This window comes from Tamandua tetradactyla, chromosome 4, assembly GCF_023851605.1.
Source record: "Tamandua tetradactyla isolate mTamTet1 chromosome 4, mTamTet1.pri, whole genome shotgun sequence".
NCBI classification, from domain to species: domain Eukaryota; kingdom Metazoa; phylum Chordata; class Mammalia; order Pilosa; family Myrmecophagidae; genus Tamandua; species Tamandua tetradactyla.
Window position 1 is genome coordinate 194,436,962 of NC_135330.1, and position 15,456 is coordinate 194,452,417.

General features: G+C 44.2%; 1 protein-coding gene across 4 annotated transcripts in view; it reads left to right on the forward strand.

The window, feature by feature from the left end:
• The window catches only part of MTUS2 (microtubule associated scaffold protein 2), a 565,128-nt gene that overhangs the window by 388,592 nt on the left and 161,080 nt on the right, over nt 1–15,456 (forward strand). For all 4 annotated transcript variants that reach the window (XM_077158944.1, XM_077158945.1, XM_077158947.1 and 1 more), the window contains one exon: nt 10,907–11,068. In XM_077158944.1, coding sequence (XP_077015059.1) covers nt 10,907–11,068 — 162 coding nt within the window. The remainder of the gene's footprint in view (nt 1–10,906; nt 11,069–15,456) is intronic.

The window sequence follows — 15,456 nt, forward strand, 5'->3', positions numbered from 1 at the left end:
TCTCACTGTCCATGTTATATTCTAATACTAGTCTTATAATAACCAAGTTTACTTATCTGTTACACTACTCTAAGACTTCTCTAAGAGTACATGTGGTCAGCTGTAAGTCAGAGCTTCATCATCAACAAAAAGAACTTTAAAAGAGAAAAAAGGCAAAAATATAAATTATCTTCTACCTGTTAATTAACATAACCCTAGTAAATGTGTAAAGGTAAAACAGGAAAACTTCTGCTGTATTTTATCAAGTATTTTTATTTTTCAAAGTGGCTTCATTAGCGAAAAAAAAACAAAGAAAGCAAAGTATGCAATAGTCAGTCAAAGTAAAGTGAAGCCAAAGCCCTGCCCCTAGGGACTTCATCTTAAAAAGCAAAACTAATTGGCCTTGTTTGAGCTCTAAAACTAGCAAAAAGCAAAAATGCCGTGGCTTCCTAGTCCCTTATGCTCAAAGAGCAGTGTAGAAAGAGCAAGGCTCTCTCCCAATTAAGCACCACCAAGAAATACTCAATCTCTTAAATTCCGTTCTCTTGCCAACAGAAATAGTTATAATTCAATGCTCTGGCTGCAGAAAAAAAATACTAACTCTCGAGGAAGTAACCAGACCAACATGGCAGGCAAAGCTGCAATCTGATCAATCGAGCCCCTTCTAAGCCTCATCCCAGCATCCCTTAACTTGTCACATGCACCCTCTTCTTCCCCAGTTAAGCCGGGCGAGCCGCCCAGTTAGAATTCACTCTCAGACCTGCGGAATGGCCATTTCCTTCCCTTCCCCAGCCTCTCATGGCTACTGCTTCTCCTAGGCCCACTCCCTTCCATCCTCCTCTTACTATCAGTCGACCCTTGCATTTTTAAACTCCTCACTGAGTTTGTTTCTTCCAGATTAAAAACCTTCCTCAGTAAACCCCTCCTCACCCGGCTTAGGCTGCTGTTCCCTCTCACCCAGCCCTGCCACGAGCACAGCCAGACGCTCCTCTGCCCCCCGAGCAGGGCCACCCACCCGTGAAGCAGTCACAGGAGAGCTACCCACCACCTGGATGCCCTGACGATTAGGGGGCGTTAGGAGTCTTCGGGAGTTAGAGTCAGGGCAGTGCTGGCTGAGCAACGGACAAACTCCTGAAGTGGTCGGGCCTCAAGGAGAAAGGGTCCGTGACTGTGCTGGTTTGAAAGGATGTATGTACCCTAGAAAAGCCATGCTTTAATTCTAACCCCATTTTTGTAAAGGCAGCCATTTCTTCTAATCTCTATTCAGTACTATATATAGGAAACTTTAATTAGATTATCTCCATGGAGATGTAACTCAATCAAGTGTGGGTATTAAACTTGATTAGGTGGAGACGTGTCTCCACCCATTCCAGGTGGGTCTTGATTCATTTACTGGAATCCTATAAAAGAAGAAGTATTTTGGAGAAAGCTTCAGAACACTACAGAGCCACAAAGCAGAGAGTCCACCGGCCAGCAACTTTTGGAGTTGAAGAATGAAAACGCCTCCTGGGGATCTTCATGAAACAAGAGGCCTGGAGAGAAAGCCAGCAGAGGCCACCAAGTTCACCATGTGCCCTTCCAGCTGAGAGAGAAACCCTGAACCTCATTGGCCTTCTTCAACCAAGGTATCTCTCCCTGGATGTCCTGGATTGGACACGCCTATAGACTTGTTTTAATTTGGACAATTTCACAGCCATAGAACTGTAAACTAGGAACTTATTAAATTCCCCTTTGTAAAAGCCATTCCATGCCTGGTATATTGCATTCCGGCAGCTAGCGAACTAGAACAGTAAAGGACAGCAACAAGCACACCTGGGGGCAGAGGAGCCACCTGAGTGAGTCATCTGCGGAGAAGGGTGCAGCCAGCCCACCCCCCAAAATGTGCTGTCCACCACCGGGCACTGGGCACCGCCCTGGAGGGAAGGGAGGCTGGAGCGAGAGCTGGAACAAGGAAGGGGAGGGACTAGGGAAACATGTTGAGCTGCAGAAGCAAACAGCCCCACATCGCCAGGGCCTCCCACCACCCTCACCTCTGCCTTTGTGAGAGTGCCCAAGGGTCCCCTCACCTCTGCCTTTGTGAGAGTGCCCAAGGGTCCCCTCACGTGTATTCTCAATAAATGTCCTGCCTGCTTACTCCAAAAAAACAAAGAAAAGATTCAGTGGACTAACACTGTAAATCAGTGGCTGTTGTTATTGATATCCCTCAAGTTCAGAAAAAGTGTTTAATGTCTTACATTAACTCATACAATATAATAGAATAAACTTTTTAAAAGGATAAGTAAGGATGGGAAAAAAAGAGTTAACTTCAGTGCATCAGGATGCCTCCACAGGGGCCTCCTGTGTGGAACCCATCCCAAAGGCAGCTAAAACTTCCCGGGCCGTGACGTGAAGGCCCAAGGAGCAGCTTGGCTGCCAGAGGGAACCCTGCACCGAGCGGGCGGGCAGAGAAATTCGCAGAGGTGAGGCCGGAGCCACCGCACTGAACCCCGATGCCTCCGTCCGTCTCTGGCCTGCCCCTCCTTCTGACATTTCCTCTTGTCACCAGGGAAGAGGCACAGGGTAGGGCTGGTGGGAGCTCGTGAGCCTGTGCACAGCAGCTCTTGTCCCTTGGCCTTCCCCTGATTGACCCCCGTGGCTGGCACCTGGCCTGAAGCCACCTGAGCAAACAGCAGGTGCTACCTTATGTCAGGGCTGCCCCAGGCCCTCGGGGCCAGCCAGGTGTGTCATGCACTGCAGGTAGCCTGCAGGGAGCATGTCCCCTCTGGGGCCCTCTCACACTGATTGCACTCAACTCAGTTGCAAACAGAAGTTTCAGAGGGGTTTTGCCATGGAAAATAAAATTAGGTGATCAAAGTCAAATCCATCCTCATCCTTCTTTCAAGCCATCTCCTGGATTTGATGATGTCAGTCTTTGAGTTTCATTTTGGGACTTGAATTATAACTTTAAAATTCCTTTTCAGTTCCTGATCTCCACTCAGCCACTGCCAGCTTCTTCTGATCAGAGTCTGATGTTTACTTTCTGTCCCAGCAACAGCTTCTGAGTGAAGGAGGGTGGAGGGTGAGGTTGGCAAGGGGAGAGAGGATGAGGAGCTCACACAGAGAAGCCACACGAGAAGGAAGTACACGTGCCTTCCCCATGCCCAGCCAAGCCTTTCTTTATACCTGGCTTTTCCTCCTCTCCAGACATCTCTAGTAACTAACAAATGTTTAATGGATGGAGGATGTAAGGATTTATGCAAGGGCAAGGCTAGCCATCAGCATTTCTGACTTGAATCTTCTTTAAAAACTTTCTTCATTTCTACAATTCTTCTTGGCGTGAGAATCCAGAATTTGAAACTTTTCATATCTAACCTTTTCCCCCTGGAATCTCAATTTTCCCAAGTAAAATATTTCATTTTGATAAAGAAGCAGTTTTACCGAAATGGCAGGATATCAGATTTACTTTAGCTTTGGAGTGGGAGAAAATATATACACCTGGGTTAAATATGCAAAGGGTGGAAGATAAAACACTCAGTTGATATTTAATAATTAATCTAGACTTTATCACCCAGTGACAAATGCTGCTAAATCAATGAAATAGGCATCCTTTAGGTAATCACGCAGCCATAACATTATTCCACTTGATTGCCTGAGACTGTTGAGAAAAAATCAGTGAAGAAAGTAGTTTAATCATTATAATATGGGTAAATATTCAAAATCAGTGAACTGCGTTTCTTATATTATATTCTTAATAATAAAATGCATCATATTATCAATAACTATTTTACTTTTCTACTACAGCCTTCCTCTTAGGAAGCCCATTCTGGTCTGGTTGTTTGTCCCACATTGCTATTATTCTTTGTAAAATTCAGGCTCATTTTTGGCATTCCCAATAAATGAATTAAATGAGGAAAGAACACTGTGAAATAGTGAAAAGAACACTGGCGGATGGACCAAGAACCCTGAGTTCTCATCCTGACTTCAGTCACAGAACCAGCCTGTACAGGAGCTGATCGGGCTCAACTCATTACTTTGTAGGGGAGAGTCAAGTGTCCAGTAAATCCACTTTCCCCCTCCTGGTGCCTGAAATTCTCCATGAGACTTTCATTCCTTTAGCTAGGATTTGGGGGCCTGGAGTTGCCCATGGTTCCCTCTCTCTGTAACAAAGCTCAGACTCACATCTAATTTGGGGGCAGTGGATGAGAAGTGTGGGGTTAGGGGCAAATTGAATATCCCCTTCATCCTATAAGTTGGATCCCTGCTGTAGATAACGAACAGGATGCTCTGGGGGGAGTGGCAGACATCGTCTTTATTTTTGTAGTGTGCAGGACACCATCAGGAAACAGGGTCCCGGGAAGACTGAATGAGACCACTGTGCAGGGATGTGCATAGAGATGGTGAATAATACAAAAAATAATAATAATTGAGAAAAGAAAACCAGGAGCCTACAGGCGAGAGGTGTAGAGTTGAAGCACAATCTCGGGTCCTCATTCCAGCCAGAGATACAGGGAAGAGATATTATAGATAAGAATATTTTTATTAATATATAATTCACATACCATTAAATTCACCCTTTTAAAGTAGACAACTTAATGGATTTTAGTATTTTCACAAGGTTATACAACCGTCACCACTATCTAATTCCAGAACATTATCATCACCCCCAAAAGAAACCGCATATCAATTAACCATCAATTCACATTTCCTCCCCTCCCCCCCAGTCCCACCCCTCCCCCCAGCCCCTGGCACCACTCATCTACTTTCTGTCTCTATAGATTTAGCTAGTCTGGATAGTTTATATAAATGGAATCACACTAGGTGACATTTTGAGTCTGGCTTCTTTCATTTAGCAAAATGTTTTCATGTTTCATCCATATTGTAGCATGCATCAGCTCTTCATCATTTTTTTCAGCCGAATAGTTTTCCACTGTATGAATGCGTCCTATTTCATTTCTCCATTCATCACGTGATGGACATTCAGGTCGTTTCTACCTTTTGACTACGTGCATAAGGCTACCATGATCAGTCATGTGCAGGTTTTTGTGTGGACGTGTGTTCTTTTATTCACACAGTAGCTCTATGTTTAACCTGTTGAGGAACTGCCATGCTGTTTTCCAAAGAAGCTACATTATTTACAATTCCGCCAATAATGTGTGAGGGCTCCAATTTCTCCACATCCTCCAGTATTTCCACATCTTTCCAGCACTTGGTGTTGCCCATATTTTTTATTTTAGTCATCTTACTGCATATGAGATGGTATCTTATAGTTTTGAGTTACATTTCCCTAATGACTAATGTTTCGGGGCTTTACATCATGTGCCATTTATATGTCTTCTTTGGAGCAATGCCTGCTCAAATTTTTTGCTCAGTTTTCATTGGGCTGTCTTTGTATTGCTGAGTTTTGTAAAAGTTCTTTGTATATTCTGGATACCCTACCCTTTTCATTTTTATATAACTTGCACATATTTTCTCCCACTCTGTGGATTGTCTTTTTACTCTAGATGGTCCTTTGAAGTACAAAAGTGTTGTTTTGTTTTTTATAATATTAATTTTTTCCTTTGGCTACTGTGCTGGTTTGAAAGGATTTATGTACCCTAGAAAAGCCATGTTTTAATCCTAATCCCATTTTGTAAAGGCAGCCATTTCTTCTAATCCCTATTTAGTATTGTATGTTTGAAACTGTAATTAGATCATCTCCCTGGAGATTTGATTTAATCAAGAGTGGTTGTTATACTGGATTAGGTAGAGGCTTCTCTCCCTCAATTTGGGTAGGTCTTGATTCGTTTCTGAAGTCCTATAAAAGAGGAAACATTTTGGAGAATGAAATAGATTCAGAGCAGAGAATGCTGCAGTACCACAAAGCAGTGAGTCCACTAGCCAGCGCTTTGGAGATCAAGAAGGAAAACACCTCCCAGGGAGCTTCATGAGACAGGAAGCCAGGAGAGAAAGCTAGCCGATGACACTGTGCTTGCCATGTGCCCTTCCAGATGAGAGAGAAACTGTGACTGTGTTCGCCATGTGCCTTCTCACTTGAGAAAGAAACCCTGAACTTCATCGGCCTTCTTGAACCAAAGTATCTTTCCCTGAATGCCTTTGATTGGACACTTCTATAGACTTGTTTTAATTGGGACATTTTCTTGGCCTTAGACTGTAAACTAGCAACTTATTAAATTCCCCTTTTTAAAAACCATTCCATTTCTGGTATATTGCATTCTGGTAGCTAGCAAACTAGAATGGCTACTTATGCTTTAGATGTCAGGTCTTAGAAACCACTGCCTAATCCAAGATCATGAAGATTTATGTCAATGTTTTCTCCTGCTTTATCGTTTTAGCTCTTATATTTAGGTCCTTGATCTATTTTTAGTTAATTTTTGTATATGGTGTGAGGTAGGACTCCAGCTCAGTTGAGGTACAAATGAAATCAGTCACCTCAAACTGTCTAACTACTGGACTCTAGAGGCTGTCCCTGGAGAAAAAATAAAAAGTCGCTTTCCCCTGGTTGTTCTAAGAATTTAAAGAGACAAAAATATAGCTCTGAAGAGAAAGATTAGGTTGATGTATTGAACTGGACCAAGTTGGATTCTGTAAACAGGTGAAATATATACCTTGCAATTTCTAAGAGTCTAATGAAGGCTATCAGACCTTCCAGATGGTGCGTTGTTGATATGATGACCTGGCTCTCTATGGTTGATGGCTGTTGTCCAGTGCTGAGGGGGGAGGCGGTAATACTTTTGTTAACACGAGCAGAGGAATTCTTCAGACTTTGGTGGTGGCAACATAACAGGCATGAGGAGCTCTTTGAGACAGCATGGACAAGGGAAGGGAATTACATAGAATGAGGTGGCAACTAACAGAATAAAGAAAAGTAGAGTGAAATTCCTTTATGACATGGGACTGTCAACGGAAAATATTGTCTTTTCTCTCTACCTGTTACCCCATCCCAGCTGACATTTATGAGTCCCCATTCTTCTTGGCCCTGCCCCATATCTGCTTTTGAACAGATATATTTACAGCCCCCATCCACTGAAAGTCATCATTCCTTCAATCCAAAATACCTCCACATATTTTTTAAATGCCCCATTTTAGAACCACTTGATTTGATGTTTAGTTTTTCTCAGGACAGGGCCTTCTGTGTGCTTCTGTTATATAACATGGTGCTGAAAGTATAACTGTTAAATCTGGGCTTTCTCAGTTATGTTGCAGTTAAGTCTTTTTCCTAAAAAGACTTAAGGCATTCATTGAAAGGTCTGACCATTTTTCAAGGAACCTGACAAGTGAATTCTATAATATATGCAAGAGTGAAAGAGTCAAGGGTAGTAAAGACCATTTTGAAGTAGAACGGGTTTGGGGTTGTTTGTTTTACAATAGCTCAATCTACCAATACTGGCTTTATATTTAATACTAAATATGGTGCAGTATTGGCATAGTGATAGACAAAGAGATCAGCCAAATAAATTAGAGAGCTCAAAAATGGAGCCTTGTGTGGCAGAGAGTGAATAGTTGCTTATCAAGCCATTTCCCGCATCTCTGAAGCATAAGCAGAGCTACATTTCCCAGACACCCTTCTTGGCCCCTGTGACTGCATTCCAGGCAAAAGTCTGACATAGTTGGGACCCACACCACTCCCAGGTCTGGGTCATAAAATCCTCCCCTGAATAAATCCCCATTTTTTTCCCCATTTGCCCAGCCAAATGTTTAAGTTTCTTGAGGACCCTAGAGTAGGACAAAAGCCCTCGATGGAAGAAGCGTGGATCCCTGAGTTCCTGCTTGGAGGAGAGCTGCCCAGGATAGCAAACCACCCAGGAGCACCTGTGTTAGATGATTTGTGAACAAGGAATAAAATTTTGAAGTGTCAAGTTACTGAACTTTTGAAATTGTTTGGTAGCCTCTAGGGAGACGTGATATATGACAGCCTGCAGAGCAGCGATCAGAGAGAAGATGGACTAGCCAGTATAAGATCTGGGACAATCGGTTGGGTGTATGGGGAACAAAACCACACCAACAAGTTGATCCCTACCCCAGGATACATTCCACGTGAATTGTTACTCTCCATGTGAAAGACAGAAGTTTAAAACTTTTAGAAGAAAAATAGAACATCTTTATGATATCAGGATAGGGAATGAAGTCTAAGACACACAAAACACACCAGGAAGGAAGAAAAAGACTGATAAAAGTCAACTACATCAAAATGAAAAACTTCTGAATGAAGGCACCAGAAGTGAAGACAAGCCAATGACTGGGAGTTACCAATAATGTGAATCTTTTCCTTTCTTCCCACTTAGAGCGGCCCATCTGATACTAATCTTTGAATGTTTCCAAGTACCTGTGAAAAACTGATTGGATGTAATGATGAGCCATTGAACTTAAAATGAACACTTAACGAATATGTAAGAACATGCAATATACCAGACACTGTTCTAAGTGCCATTGTTGTCCTACGTCTTGTATCATTTTTTTAAATTCCCTCATATTATCTCTCTGAATTCCAGCAGTGGTTGTCCCAGGTAGATCACTGTTATACTCATTTACAAATGAAGGAACTGAGGTAGGGAGGGCCGGTAGTTAGAGGAGATGGCGTTTACATTTACGGCGTCTGGCTCCCAAGTCTGTAGCTGATGGGTGGCCAGCTGGGTGAGTGGAGTAGTTGCTTGGACCATTCAGGCCAGAGCGTATTCTGGTTAATTGGGGATGGAACGACTGAATGAGCCATTTTCCGTGATTGCTTCCTCCAGAACTTTTCCCTGGCTCACGCTGGCAGGGTTTGTTTGTTTCCAGTTGTTTTCTTCCTCTTCCCAAGCAGTAGTTTTGTATCGTCAGCATTGTTGTAAAGTACTCGGAGCATTTGTAGAATGTAGCTGCCATTTCCAAATTCAGAGTACTTTCGCTTACTGAATAATGCTTCTTTAATCACTAGGCATCATAAGCTGTTTTTCAAAGAGCGAAACTGTTTATTGCCAGCTGTATCCCACAATAATATACAAGACGAGAGTTTCATTTCATTTTATTTTATCTTTTGGTAATTCAAGGGCTCTCTCAGTAGAGAGTACATAGCTTCCCTTGCCACTTCATCCTTCAAACAGACAAATAACTTCCCAGCCTGGAAAGCAGCTAAATGTCTACATCAACACGTTCATTTTATAATCAATTTCATGTGCAAGAACGATGCCAGGCACAGCAGGATTTAATAAAAGGGCATTTGAACTCTACAAATGATACAAAATAGCTCCCTTAAGAAACTTTACTCAATTGTTAAATACAAGACTGTATGAACAGTTCTGTGCTCATTCACCTTGAAGTAGACAGTTCAGTGAGTAGATTGTTCTGCCAGGATGTGTGGTAGTCTGGACTTTAGATAATTCCATGTGAAATGTTTCTAATGGCTGAGCCCTCTCCACATCTGAAATATCATGCAAACCTCTGGAGAGTCTCAGATTTCTAGGATCGGCCTGGTAAGCCCATTATTTAATTCAGACGCTAAGGCTCAGTGCTTTGCAAACTCATGGTGTCCCTTCTCGTGACTGGGTTTAGATCCAACATGGGTATGCTTTTCTATCTGCCGTTCAAGACACAGTACTGGTCCTTCTGTGAGAGTTTTAGTGCATTTGTCTCTGTCCATCGGTCAGAGGCATCCTCTTAGCCTTTCCAGAATGACATAAAACCTTGTACAGCTCCTTAAACGAATGAGAGGGCCAAGATTCTGTTTTAAGAATAGAATGGTCTTTATTTTTCCTTCCTAAATAGGCTTTTCTTTACAAACAAAACAAATCTCAGCAATTTTAAACAGACACTCAGATCTTCAAAGGGAGAAAAGCAGCCGTCTCTTACTCATCTCTTCTTCTAAACGAATAAAACCCCTGAATTTCGTGAACGCTAAAGCCGTTTTAATAACGTTATCATTTTTATGCAGACCCTATCAAAACAGAGGGCTGTAACTATCCTTTCAAAATGATGAAAACAAAAAAATTAATCTTTCATTAAAATTCTGTGTACTCTTCCAGCTGTCATTGCTTATTTTCCACGGTGAATGGTTGTGTGCCTGGGACTGTGGTGATTCCGGTAACTGGAAGCCTCTGTGTCATCGATTAGGCCAGCTGCTGTCCTCAGAGGTGTATTTAGAAGGAGATTTATCTTTTAACAGGGACTTGATTATGGCGTCATCATCTTTAAGAGACCACCAATGAGTGACCAGTGAAAGCTTTGGAAAAGTCCCCAAGGGGAGTTTGGGCCACAACAACTTCACATATTTGAATATAACACAGGCTCACATCTCAGTGTGAGAGGGGTGGGTTGTGACCACGCTGTCCTATATACAACGAGCCCATATTTCTGTGTTGAGTCTTAAACTGGGGTAATTAGTAAATGCCTCTGAAATAAACGAGACTGTACTTTGGCATCCTCCCAGTTTGGTGAAGCCTTGGCATACCCACGGTCTGCCTTTCAAACACTTTCCTGAGTTTCAGACTCTGCCATCTCCTTCCAGCCCAGCCCAACCGAGCCCCTTCACCCCCAGCCTCTCATCCTGAATGTAGAATGAGCTGGGTGTCAGGACACTCTGAATAAACTTCCTGGACTAATATTTAGTGGTCCAAGCATATGTTCTCACTCTCACCTCCTATGGGCCCCTCACTCTTTCAACTGAAGGCTGCACGTGCCCTGGGAGCTCTCAAAGAAACGCGCATCCATGAGCCCAGTCAGCTCACCCACGCCCATCTGACCACGTGTGTACAGTCTTCAGGGGCGCCAGGTACATTTGTGCCAGGGGATTGGAGCAGCAGACATTGGTGCGTGACATGCAATTCCAGAGACACACTTGGCAGGGCCCCTCTCTGACAGTCAGGTCAAGGTTGAAAGAAAAGCATGGCCTTGGGATCCCTTGGCAATTGCAAACGGCGGGAAGTCCATCCATTTTTTATGAAGTTATAATTAACACACCATCTGCCTCCCACAGGCTCGACCTTTGGAAATGAAGACCAGCCCGCCCTGAAGACAGCCCTGCCTGCCAAAGACCCACCCAAGGGGGCCGGCCGGGGGGCAGCCACAACCCCCCCCAGCACAGCCACACCTCGCAGGAGCCTCCTGCCGGCACCAAAGCCCACCTGTGCCCCCGCAGGTAAGCCTCCCCACCTGAGAGATGCTCACACAGGAGCATCTGCCAGCATAATGGCTTCTGAAAGCCCCTGTGCACAGCCACGACTTAGGTGGGATGACATTAAAAACAGTAACCACAGTACCAGCATTTTCAAGGCAGTTTCTTATATGCATATCTTTAAATCGTCTCAACTGCCTCTCATCCCTCCCCCCCACCAGTAATGGCTTTGCAGAAAACAAAAAGCAGGCAGGGTTTAGCTGAGCACCCTTTGGCTCTAGGCAATGGGGGGGTAGGGAGGGCAGCAGGGCCGGCTCCGGGCTGTGCCTGGAGGGACATGTCCCAGGCAGCCCCTGCCAGCTCTACCCAATCTGCGACTGCAGCGAGCACCTCCCCCACTGGGTCCAAGGCTTAGGTGCCACTGTGGACAGGTGAGCTCTCCACTGTGCCGGCTGGACCCTGCCAGAGCCCCGGTGGCCCCGTGCCCCGGGGACCCCTTGGCTCCACTGGCGTGAGTGACCAGCACCAAGGCGCCCAACAGCGCATGCTGTGGAAGCCCCTGCCTCGTTTTCCCCACCCAGAGCTCAGGCGGGGCCGTCTGCAGGGTCCTGCCCGCCACCTGAAAGTTTGACTGGAATTCCAAATTCCCAGATGAGAGAAGTCTGAGCCCATCTCTAAATCTGATCATTCTGTGCACGTGTGAGAAGTTACCAAGCTGAGAGCTTGGGTCAGTTTGAGAAGACATCTTAGGGGGATAGAGTCACTTCCAGTCCCTTACGGGCAGGATGGGGGCTTCAGTGAAATGGCATGTTACCCCAGCCTGGCACCCTGCATATGTATTCTGACCATGAATACGATTCCTTATTTTCCCTAAAGCAATTTTCTTGCTCAAAACCGTGTGCCAGCGAGGCAGAAGAGAGCCCAAATGCAATATAGAACCTGTCTGTGGTCCTGATCCTTTAAATAAAAGAGAACCATCAATTTTCAAAGCCAAGAGGGAAGGAAAGCTCAAAGAAAAGTACCAGAAACACTATTCTGTGCCTTTCTGTAAAGGACTGCTTTGCTGCCTTTGTCCACAAATCCTTAGCGTTTACTTACTGGTTAAAAGGCAACTGTGAGTTTTCTGTGTCGTGGTCCCTGGAAACAGGTAACATCGCCGCAGCCCCTTCTTGTGAGTGCCTGTGCTGGGCGTCCCTCACCCCACGAGACCGGCCCCCTGCTCTCACCCCAGAGTTCCCACGCCCTCCCCCCCACCCGCTCCTTCCCCTCTCCTTCTGGGAACCCCGTTTTCCCTTCAGGCCTCACCGCCTCTCCAGGGACGCCCTCCCTAGCCCCACACTCAGAATGCACCTGGCCCCGGGTTCAGGTTCCCCTTTCTCCTTCCTGTTGCTCCTTCCCCAGGTGTACCTGTGATCTCTGTGATTGTCTGTCCGTCCGCTCTGTAATCTGTGCACCCATGCCTGCTGTGCCCACCCCCACGTGGAGGTGATGACTTCCCAGACATTTGGAGCGCAGCCTCTGCCAGCTTGGGGAGGCCTGTGCACGGCAGTGGGTGGGGTGTAGTGAAGCACTGGGTATCGCCCATTCCCAGAGCCGGAGGGGCACACTTCCCACACCCCGACAGGCCCGGCTCCCCCAGACTCGGAAGAATTCCACCTGGCAGTGACCCCGGCGGGCTGCTGGAGCTCAGCTTTCCATGCAGGGAGGGCCAGTTACAGTGGCCATGCTGGGGAGAAACTACCCCCAGATGCTACAGTCACGTCTCTCCTTTGTCCTCTCTACCAGTCTGGCCTGTTGGTTCCAGGCTCCTGCTCCGGGTCTGCCCTGAAGGCAGCTCCAGCCTGGAGAGCTGGATCTGGCTTACAGCACACAGAGGTCCCGAGTCTTAGCCAGAGTCTTAGCCCCATGACTCTGTATCTGATTTTCAAAGTCCGTAAAGCTTTGTATACATTTTCCCATCATTGACGCAAAGGAGGAGGCTGCAGGGTGTTTTAGAGTGAGGATCAGCAGCCCGGTTTACTCAGCAGGGGAACGCCGCCGCTGTCCAGACCTCGGGCTGCCCTGCAGGGCTGGCCGCCGCCCCTTAGAGCTCGCGCTCGCAGCTGGCCACTTTCCTCCCCTCGGCTCTGCTAACCTCCTCCTGGCCTGGGTGAGCTCCTGGCACTGCTGCTCTGACCAAGATTCTGTCCTCTGTGCCCTCCCATCCCCGGGAGGCTAAGAGCCGTGCAGACCAGGTCACTGTTTGTTCTCCACCCCCGTCCCAAAGACAAAGAAGGTGGAATTGAGTCTCCAGAGAAAGGGGTGGGTCAGGGAGATGAAACAGAAAGCTCGTTATAAAAATATTCAGGACTTTCTTGTCTGAGTTTTCCTTCACTCATAGCTAAGTCTGCTTTGCATTTCAAAACCGCTGTTGCTAAAAGGTAAATTTTATTACTAAACTTTAGTCCTGCAATTATGCCATTGATGCAAATTTCTAATTTAAACATAATCTGGTGTCTAAAACAAAATCAGGTCTCGCGTTGCTGTGTTCTGTCAACCTAATTAAAAAGCAGGAGATACATGCGCAGATCATGCTAAATCCCACATAATTGGATTTCTTGGAACTCTGAGCATTTGGGTTATTTTAATTGCCTGGGTAATAGAAGCCCTTGCTGTGTTCAGCCTGATGGTGGCGGCATCCCTAAAACTGGGGCTTTGCTTCCTCCCCTTGGGTCACCCATTCCGTCGCGCCGTCCACACCTGCAGCAGTAGAACGTTCCCTGGGAACCGGGGCTGGCCCCTTCCCCTGGATGCCCGGTTTTTTATGAGTGACTTTTTTCTGGTTCCTTCATTGAGCAAATATCTCGTGGTCTGCTTTAAGCACGTTTGACTCGGATTCAAGGATAATTAGAGCCACCTTGCCCTTGAGGGGCTCACAGTAACATATTCAGGTTTGTAAACTAATCGTTATGGTAAGAGCTACAGACCTACAACCTTGTCAGCTGCATTCCAGTTCATTTGCACAGTCCCGGGATGTGTGGTAAGGTGGGTTAAGAAACGATTCCCCGAGGGGCTGTAAATATACTAAGTCTTTAAGTCACTTATTATTTAATCCCTTTCCAATTTTAGAAAAGACACCCAAGGTAGCATGCAATAAAGGGCACAGAATAACAACAGATGCAAAGATAAAATCCAAGCAATAAAGAGAAAAATGAGACAAAACTAGGTTTGGAGATTCCTGGCTACAAGAGCAAGAGAAGGAACTCAACTGGGGAAAAAAATACTCATTAATTCATCAGAAGAGAGAAACTTATTTTCTAGCACAAAATTTTAGATTATTGAATTAGAATTTTAGAATTCAGATTTTAATTCTGTGGATTTTTAAAAATTACACTGAACAAGGTATAGGCAATAACTTTTTGTCCCTTTTTAAAGTATGTCTTTTCTGATAATAAAAAAATTGAAAATAACTTACATTTTTGGAATAGGGAAATCCTTTCTAACAGGGAACATGGAAACATTTACAAAATTACCGATTTAACTACAAAAAAAAAGTTAAAATTTTCTACAATGAAAGACATCATAGAGTTAAGGATGACTAACTGGTAGCAAATGTCTTTTTTACCCAATTTTTTACATTAAGTTGTCTTTTTCCTGTTGCTTTGCAGGAGTTCTTTTTCATGTTGCATTAGCAAAAATTAAAAATGTTTATTACTTCCAGTGTTGGTAAGAATGTGGCAAACAAGAATTCCTATGACTTTGGTGGGAGTGTCGATGGGTACAATTTTTGGACAGAAATTTGGCGATATCTGTGAAAACTTGAGGGTATATGACCTATAACCCAGTATTTCCATTTTCAGTAGCCTCTCTTACAGAAACACTAGCTCAAGTGGCAATGATAGAGGTTCAGGAGTCTTTTCTGTAGCATTGATGATTATAATCCCACAAAATAGAAAACAATCTAATAAGGATATTTAAATGTTACAATATATCCATTCAGTGGACTCTTATATTATTAAAAACAGTGAGACAGATCTACATGAACTATATGAAAAGATGTTGATAATATAATGGTAAATGGGAAAAAATGTTAAATGGGAAAAAATGATCCTATTTTTATAGAACCTAAAATAAAAATAAATTTTATAAATAGTTGCAGGAAAAAAAAAGGAAAATGTCATTTAAATAGTTAACCATTATCATGTGGATAATGTGGAGAAATTTCCTTTTAAATTTTAATGAAATTTTTTTTAATTTTAAAGGAAAATACATAGTTCTGTATCCTGATTTTTTACTTAACATTATATCCTAACCATTTCCAAGTCATGATAGATATGTGAAAATGTTCCTTTTAATGATGGTATAATAGCTTCATATTGATCTAGCATAAATTTGTCAACCTGTTTGTCTCCCATTCAGCATTTATATTGTGT